Source organism: Pteropus medius, unplaced genomic scaffold (genome assembly GCF_902729225.1).
Source record: "Pteropus medius unplaced genomic scaffold, Ma_sr-lr_union100, whole genome shotgun sequence".
Taxonomy (NCBI): Eukaryota; Metazoa; Chordata; class Mammalia; order Chiroptera; family Pteropodidae; genus Pteropus; species Pteropus medius.
This window is the reverse complement of record NW_024340647.1, coordinates 357,621-367,077: the sequence shown is the minus strand read 5'-3', so window position 1 is coordinate 367,077 and position 9,457 is coordinate 357,621. Positions and strand designations below refer to the sequence as shown.

General features: G+C 32.5%; 1 protein-coding gene across 1 annotated transcript; it reads left to right on the top strand.

Annotated features, from left to right (window-relative positions):
* The first annotated feature begins 7,669 nt into the window (after positions 1-7,669).
* On the top strand, positions 7,670-8,322 carry LOC120602442 (olfactory receptor 6Y1-like). Its single transcript, XM_039862779.1, is given in 2 exon segments — positions 7,670-7,940; positions 7,943-8,322. Coding segments are annotated over 2 exon segments (651 nt in total).
* The last annotated feature ends 1,135 nt before the right edge of the window (positions 8,323-9,457 follow it).

The following is a 9,457-nucleotide window of genomic DNA, read 5'->3' as shown; positions in this document are numbered from 1 at the left end:
CATTTTTATGATTAAAACACTTAATAAAATGGTTACAGAAGAAAAGTACTTCAACATAATAAAGGCCTATATGACAAAACCTCAGCTAACATCCTACTTAATAGTGAAAAACTAAAAATCTTTCCTCTAAGGTCAGGGCCAAGACAAGATTATCCTGTATCTCCTCTATTATTCAATATTGTATTGAAAATCCTAGCTAAATTAATCACACAAGAGAAAGTATTGGAAGGCATCCAAATCGGGAATGAAGAAGTCAAACTCACTTTTTGCAGATAACATGATTCTCTCTATAAAAAAAAACCCTAAACACCCACTTAAAATATATTTAAATAATAAATGAATACAGTAAAGTTTCACAATACAAAATCAATTGTTCAAAAATCCATAGTATACACTAACAATGAATTTTCAGAGAAAAAAATCGTGTTGCAATTGCGAACAAAAGAATAAAATACCTAAAAATAAACTTAAAGAAGTATGTGAGGAAACTATACAACAAAACTAAGACATTATTACAAGAAATAAAAAAGAGCCAAAGAAATAGAAAAATATCCTGGGTTCATGGATTGGAAGAATCAACATAGTTAAAATGAGCTATTACCTAAAACATTATACAGATTTAATTGAATCGAAATCATAATTTCAATGAGATTTTTTAAAGAAATAAAACAAAAAATAATCAGATTTGTATGAAAGCACAAAAGATCCCCAATAAGCAAAGCAATCCTGGGGGAGTGGGGCGGAATGCCAGAGGTATCACTCTGCCTGACTTTAAATTATACTACAAAGTGACAATAATAACACAGCATTGTACTGGCAGAAAAACAGATATACAAATAAATGAAAGAGCATTGAGAGTCCAGAAATAAAGCCCCACATATATAGGCAAATAATTTTCAACAAAGGAGCCAAAAACATACAATGGAGAAAGGAAATCTTCTTTAATCAATGATACTTGGAAAATTGGAAAACTCTATGTAAAAGAATGAAACTAGGCTGCTGTCACCACACACCAAAATTAACTCAAAATAAATGAAGGTCCTAAATATGAGACCTGATACAGTAAATGCACAAAAGAAAACATTGTTACTAAACTCATGAACCTTGTATTTAGAGAGAATTTTATAAATTTGACCTGAAAGGCAAGAGAAGTAAAAGCAAATATACATGAATGAGACTATATCACACTAAAAGGCTTCTACACAGCAAAAAAAGAAAAAGAAAGAAAGAAAAAGAAAGAAATCATCAACAAGTCAAAGAGGCAATCATCCGAATAGAGGAATAAATTTGCAAACAATGCCTCTGATAAGGGTGTAATATCCAAAATATATAAGAAACTCATACAACTTAACAATAAATAAAACAAACAATCTGATTTTTTTTTTAAAAAAAGGCAGAAGACCCAAAGAGACAGTCCTCTCAAGAAGATATACAATTGGCCAATAGACATATGAAAAAATGTTCAACTTTACTAGCTATTAGAGAAATGCAAATCAAAAATGCAATGTGATACTACTTTCACACTTGTTAGAATGGCTATCATCAACAGAACAAGTAATAAGTGTTGGAGTGGTTGTGGGGGAAAAGGTATGCTCATATACTGTTGATGGGAATGTAAATTGGTATAACCAAGATGAAAAACAGTATGGAGTTTCCTCAAAATGTTAAGAATGGAATTAGTATATGACCCAACAATCTCTCTTCTGGAAATTTACCCATGACACCTGAAAACATTTATCCGCAAAGTTATTTGCACCTTGATCTTCATAGCAGTATTATTCACAGTGGCCAAGATGTGGAAGTAACCAAACTGTCCTATGAAAGATAATTGGATAAAGAAGGGGTGGTACATATATACAATGGAATATTACTTGGCCATAAGAAAAGATGAAACACTGCCATTTGTGACAAATGGGTGGATCTTGAGGTAATCACGTTAAGGAAAAAAGTCAGACAGAAAATGTTGAAAACCATATGAGTTTACTCATATGTGAGAATCAAAACTGAAAGCAATAAACGTATATGACAAAGAGAGACTTATGGAAATGGACTGTGATTTTTGGTTACCCAGAAGAAAGTGCAAGGGGGGAGGTAGATAAGGGTAAAGGGGTCAAGTATTTGGTGAAGGAAGTAAATTTAACTTTGGGTGGTAAACACACAATGAAATATATATATGTGATATATATATGTATGTATGTGTATATATATGTATACACATACATATATATACATATACATATATAAGACATTTTGAATTGTACATTTGCAACTTATTTAGTTTTATTAACCAATGTCACGCCAATAATTTTAATTTTAAAAAAACTCAATCTAAACTTATACCTAAAGGATCTAGATAAAAACAGCAAATAGCCAAAAATGCGTGAAGGAAAAAATAGCAATTACAGTAAAAATAAACAAAATAGAGTTTAAAAACTCAATACAAAATATCAATGAAATCAAAAGCTGGTTCTTTGTAAAGATAAACAAAATTGATAAACCTTAACCAGACTTTTTAAGATAAGAAGAAAGAGGACCCAAATACATAAAATCAGAAATGAAAGAGAAAAAGTGACAACTGACACCATGAAAATACAAAGGTTTATAAGAAAATACTACTAACAATTGTATGCCAAACAAATTCGACAATCTGAAAGAAATGGATAAATTCCAAAAAATGTATAATCTTATCAGTCTGAATCAAGAAGAAACAGAAAATCTGAATAGACTTACTACTACTAAAAAATCGAATCAGTAATCAAAAAATATTCACAATCAAAAGTCCAGAACTGGTTGGCTTCACAGGCGAATTTCATCAAACATTCAAAAGGGAATTAATATCTATACTTCTGAAACTATTCCAAATAATTCCAGAGGAGAGAAGGCTACCAAGTTTATTTTATGAGGCCACCATTATCTTGATTCCCAAATCAGACAAAAATATTACCAAAAAAAAAAAATTTATAGGCCAACATCCCTGAAAAACATAGGTGCAAAAATCCTCAAGAAAATATCAGCAAACAAAATGCAGCAATACATTAAAAAGATCATACACCATGATAAAGTGGGATTTATTCCCAGAATTCAAGATTGATTCAATATCCACACAACAATTAATGTGTTACACCACACTAACAAACTGAAAAATAAAAATTATATGATCATATCAGTAGATGGAGAATAGCATCTGATATGATCCATCAACCATTTATGATAAAAAATCAGAAAAGTGGGAATAGAGGAAATATACCTCAACATAAAAAAGGCCATATATGACATACCCACAGCTAACATCAACCTCAACAGAGAAAAGCTAAAAGTGCTTTTCTTAATATCAGGAACAAGGTAAGGAGGTCCACTTTTACCACTTTTATTTAACATAGTATTGAAAGTCTTAGACACAGCGATGAGACAAGAAAAAGAGAAGGCATCCAAATTAAAAGAAAAAAGAAAAAGTAAAACTGTCATTATTTGCAGATGACATGATAACATATATGTAGAACCCTAAAGATTCTACCAAAAAAACTACCAAAGTTGAGAAATAAATTTAGTAAAGCAACACAATGCAAAATTAATATTCAGAAATCGGTTGCATTCAGAAAGAGAAATTAAGATGACAATGTCATTTATAATTGCACTAAAAACAATAACATACCTATAAATAAATTTAACCAAAGATGTAAAAATCTGTACTCAGAAAATTATGTCCTTGAAGAAAAAAATTGAAGACACAAATAAATGGAAACCTATACCGTGCTCATGGATAGAAAGAATTAACATCGTTAAAATGTTCATAGTGCTCAAAGCAATTTACACATGCAATGCAATCCTTATCAAAATGCCAATGGTATTTTTCAGTGAACTGGAACAAATAATCCTAAAATTTATATGGAACCATAAAAACCCTGAATAGCCATGGCAATCATGAGAAAGAAGTTAGAGGAATCACACTACGTGATTTCAAACTATATTACAAGGTTATAGTAATCAAAATAGAATGTACTGGCATAAAAACAGACTCATAGATTAATGGAAGATAATAGAGAGCACAAAAATAAATTCACATCTATATGGTCATTTAATCTATGACAAATAAGGAAAAAAATACACAATGAAGTAAAGACAGTCTATTCAATAAAAGGTATTAGAAAAACTGAACTAATACATGCAAAAATGAAACTGGACCACGTTCTTACACCATATATATGAATAATCTCAAAATAAATTGAAGACTTAAATGTAAAACTTGAAACCATAAAACTCTGAAAATAAAACATAGGCAGTAAACTAACATTGCTCTTAGTAATATTTTTTCTGATGTATCTTCTCGGGCAGGGGAAGCAAATGGGACAAAATAAGCAAATAGGATTACATCAAACTTAAAAGTTTTTGCACAACAAAGGAAATCATCAACAAAACGAAAAGATAACCTACTGAATGGGAGAAGATATTTGCCTACGCTATATCTGATAAAGGGTTAATATTTAAAATTTATAAAGAACTGATACATCTCAACACCTAAAAAACAAACAATTCAATTTAAAAATGGGCAGAGGACCTGAATAAGCATTTCTCCAAAGAGGATAGACAGGTGGCCAATAGACATATAAAAAAGATGCTCGACATCACTAATCATAAGAGAAATGTAAATCAAAACCACAATAAAACCTCATACCTATTAGAATGGCTATCTTCAATACAACAACAACAAAAAAGTGTTGGTGAGAATGTGGAGAAAAGGGAACTCTCATACACCGTAGAATTGGTACATCCACCATAGAAAACAGTTTGAAGGTTCATCAAAAAATTAAAAATAAAAGTAAGTCGGACAGAAAAAGTTAAGAAACATATGATTTTATTCATGTGTGAAATATAAAACTGAAAGCAAACAAATGAACAGACAAACAAACAAAAACTCATAGACACAGACAACAGTTTAGTAGTTTCTAGGCAGAAAACAGGGAGCGGAAGTAGATAAGGATAAAAGGAGTCAACTATATAGTGACAGGAGGAGATTTGTAAACACACAGTGCAATATACAGATGATGTCTTATTGAATTGTACACTTAAAACCTATGTAATTTTATTAACCAATGTCACCCCAATGAATTTAATCAAAAATAGAAATAAGACAAAATCTCGAGAACATATGATTTTACTTATATGTGGGATATAAAACTGAAAGCAACAAAAGAACAAGACAAACAAACAAAAACTCATAGACACAGAAAACAGTTTAGTGGTTACCAGAGGGAAAGAGGGGATGGAGAAGGCAGATAGAGTAAAGGGAGTCAAATATATAGTAATGGAAGGAGATTTAACTTGAGTGGCAAACATACAATGCAATATACATATGATATATTATGGAATTATAGACTTGAAACCTATATAATTTTATTAACCAATGTCGCACCAATAAGTTTAATTTAAGAATTTAAAATAAAACTACCTATGACTCAGCAATTGCACTTCTGGATATTTTTCTACAGAAAACCAAAACACTAGCTCTAAAAGATATATGCACATCTATGTTTACTGCAGTGCTATTTACAATAGACAAGATATGGAAGCAAACTACATGCCCATCAATAGATGATTGGAAAAAGAAGTTGTGATATATGGACCTAGAGAGTATTATGCTAAGTGAAATAGGTCAGAGGAACAAATTCATATGATATCACTTATATGCAAAACTAAGGAACAAAAGAAACAAACAAAAAAAACCTAAATGAAAACAGACTCACAGATACAGAGAACAAACTGGTGATTGCCAGAAGGGAGGGGACGGGGGGACTGGGAAAAAAAGGTGAATGGATAAAGTACAAATTAGTAGATACAAAAACAGACATTTAGAGTATAACATAAAGAATGTAGTCAATATTATAATGGTTGTGTGCAGCATGGTCTCCATATGCAGTTTTACTACCATTTACCTTCTCTGAATACCTTGTCTGTACTTCTGAACATGTGCTTGTTAAGATAATGAGTAAATATACATGTGTGCTTTCTCCTTCTTGAAAATACAGGTGTCTTCTGAATCCAGTATATTTTTGTTCATATTTACTGAGCTATTGATGCATGAGAGCCACATTTGTATATAGAGTTGATACTTAAGTGCACAATATCTGAGAGTGTTTCGAGTTTGTGTGTGTGTGTGTGTGTGGGTGGGTGTAGTATACTCATATCCATATAGGTAAATACCATTCTAATTTTCTGCTGAATGACTTGTGTTATAGCACTATCTCTCCCCAGAGGATCTTATTATTTTGAAACCATTCTTCAGAAAGAAGAGGACACACACACACACACACACACACACACACACACACACACACGGTTGTCCCTTCATCTTTCTCTTTTCTCAGAGTCTAGTGGGGGAGGATGGCAATGTGTTTCAAGTCCTCTACCTCAATCTTCCACTTAGATTGCTAGTTTTTCCCTTAATATTCTCTAGGGATCCTCTTGAGCCCTGGACAAACTAAATGCTTTCCTAAGGCCTGTGTTTATTATGAGATTCCCTGAGGATGGCAGGGAGTTGGTTCATGCAACTCCTGTAGCTTGGAGGCAGGTAGAAGCACAAATAGCTCTTCTGTGCCTTCTTAAAGCTGAGCGTAGACAAAAACCAGACTGGCACAACTCTAGGTTTAAGGACATTGCCTTTCTCCTCCCAGTCTGCATGATTTCTTTTCTCAGTCAGTGCAAGCTGACCATCCATGACAAGACTAGGAAAAGAGTCATAGTTACATCACTGAGAAAATGGTGAGTTGGAGGAAAATTCTCAGATATTGCAAAAAGGGGAATTTGCCAACTTTTTTAAAATAATTTTTTTAAAAATTTTTCAATTACAGCTGATATACAATACTATGTAGTTTCAGGTGTACAACAGTGATTAGACATTTATATAACTTGTGAAGTGATCACCTTAATAAATCTAGTACCCATCTGTCACATAGTTATTACAATATTATTGACTATATTCCTTATACTATACATCCCCATGACTATTTTGTAACTATCAATTTATATTTCTTTTTTAAATATTATTTTTATTTTTAATTACAATTGGCATATGATTTTATATTAGTTTCAAGAGCACATCATGGTGATTAGACATTTATGTAAATAAAACAATGATCACCCCAACAAATCTAGTACCTATTGACACCATATATAGTTATTACAATATTATTAACTATATTCTTTATGCTATACTTTACATCTTCATGATCATTTTGTAACTACTAATTTATATTTCTTAATGATTTCCTTTTTTTCACCCACTCCCTAATCTCTCTCCCATCTACCAGCCATCAAAATGTTCTTTGGATCTATGAGTTTGTTTCTATGTTGTTTGTTTTATTCTTTAGATTCCACATGTAAGTGAAATCATATGGCATTTGTCTTTTTCTGTCTGACTCCACTCAGCACAATATCCTCTAGGGCCATCCACATTTTACAATGGCAAGATTTTAGTTTTGTTTTGTTTTTTTTTTTATGGCTGAGTGAAAAAAATAAAATAAAATCTTGGCCAGTTCTTAATTTATTATTATAAAGAGAATATTTTTTATTTAAATAATTGATTCTTCAGAGTTTTTATTTTATTTATTTTTAAAAAACAGTTTGTCTTCTTTGAGCCTATGATAAGTAGTATAGTTGTAGTTAGGTAGTGAACATGGTACATATATACCATGGTCACAAAAAAGTAAAGTTGGGTAGTGAACATGGTACATATATACCATGGTCACAAAGAAGTAAAGATCAACTTAAAGTTGATCTTTGTAATCCACTACGCTACTCAGTCATCATGACCAACCAGCTTTGTGGTACATTGGCTGAAGGATGCTGGTTCTGTGGACTCATGACTGCCATGATTAACATGGTTTTTATAGCCCAACTTCACTACTGTGGCACGCCACGTATCAATCACTACTTTTGCGATATCTCTCACTCCTCAATGTCTCCTGTGAAGATTCCTCACAAGCTGAGCTGGTGGACTTCTTCTTGGCCCTCATGGTCATTGCTGTTCCCCTTTGTGCAGTGGTGGCATCTTATGTCATTATTATCACAACCATTATCAGGATCCCTTCTTCTCATGGCCGCCAAAAAGCTTTTTCCACCTGTGCCTCTCACCTGACAATTGTAATTCTCTTCTATTCCACGACACTTTTCACTTATGCTCACCCCAAGCTTATGTATACCTACAATTCCAACAAAGTGGTATCTCTTCTCTACACTGTCACTGTCCCACTCCTCAACTCCATCATTTACTGTCTGAGAAACCGTGAAGTAAAGTCAGCCCTCAAGAAGACCATACTTTGTAAATAAATTGGACCCAGGGAAAATGAGGTTTTGAGTAATTAAAAAAAAAATTATAGTATCTCTTCAGGCCTGAATCAGGAGATGATTACTACATATTTTCTCCAATACTCTTGCCTTGGGGTATCTATCAACCCTCAGTACTTTAACATTGCTCTCCCATGTGTTGTCTGTGTGTGCACAAACTGTGTGTGTATGCACAAACAGCTAGAGAATTGTATTTCCAAGAAGTAGCCTCTACTTCTAGGTCAGCAGAAAAGTTTAAAACATTTTACAAAAATTACTTGTTATAAAGAAGAAAGAGAGAAAAGGAGCGAGGAAGGAAAGAAAAGAGGAAGATAGATACTTTCTTCATACAGCTAACCAAAATAAATTTCAAAAAGGATAAGAGTTTAATATAAAACAATATTTCTACTCTTAATTTAGGGAAATGCTTTTTAACATACTATTTAGCCTGGAAAAGTAAAATAAAAAGATAAAAATAATGTAATGAATAATGTATAAAAGCTTTTAAAAATGGCAGATAAAATTTATAACAAATAACAAATGAAAATATTTACTATGTATATAATAATATATGATATTCTTAAATAGAAAAAAAAATTTAAAAATTAAATAAACCTGTAAAACTCTCTTAATGGAAAAATGATCAAAAACAGTGGTCCCAACGTTTTGTCACCAGGGACCAGTCAGTGCTCATATGAGAATCTAATGCCTGATGATCTGAAGTGGAGCTGAGGCAGTGATGTTAGTGCTGGAGAATGGCTGCAAATACAGATTAAGCTTTGTTTACTTGCCCACCTCCTGCTGTGTGGCCTGGTTGCTAACAGGCCACAGACCAGTACTGTATGCAGCTTGCGGGGTTGGGGACCCCTGATTAAGAATATAAATATAATGAACAAAAAGATGTAGTAGTTGTTATGGTTTAAATTGTGCCCTCCCCTAAGAAAAAGATATGTTGAATTTCTAACATCTAATACCTCAGAATGTGATTTTATTTGGAAATAGGGTCTTTACAGAGGTAATCAAAGTAAAATGGAGGACATTAGGGTAGGCTCAAATTCAATGACTGATGTCCTTGTAAAGGGGGGAAATTTGGACACAGACATGCATAGAAATAAGACAATGTGAAGACAGGAAGAAG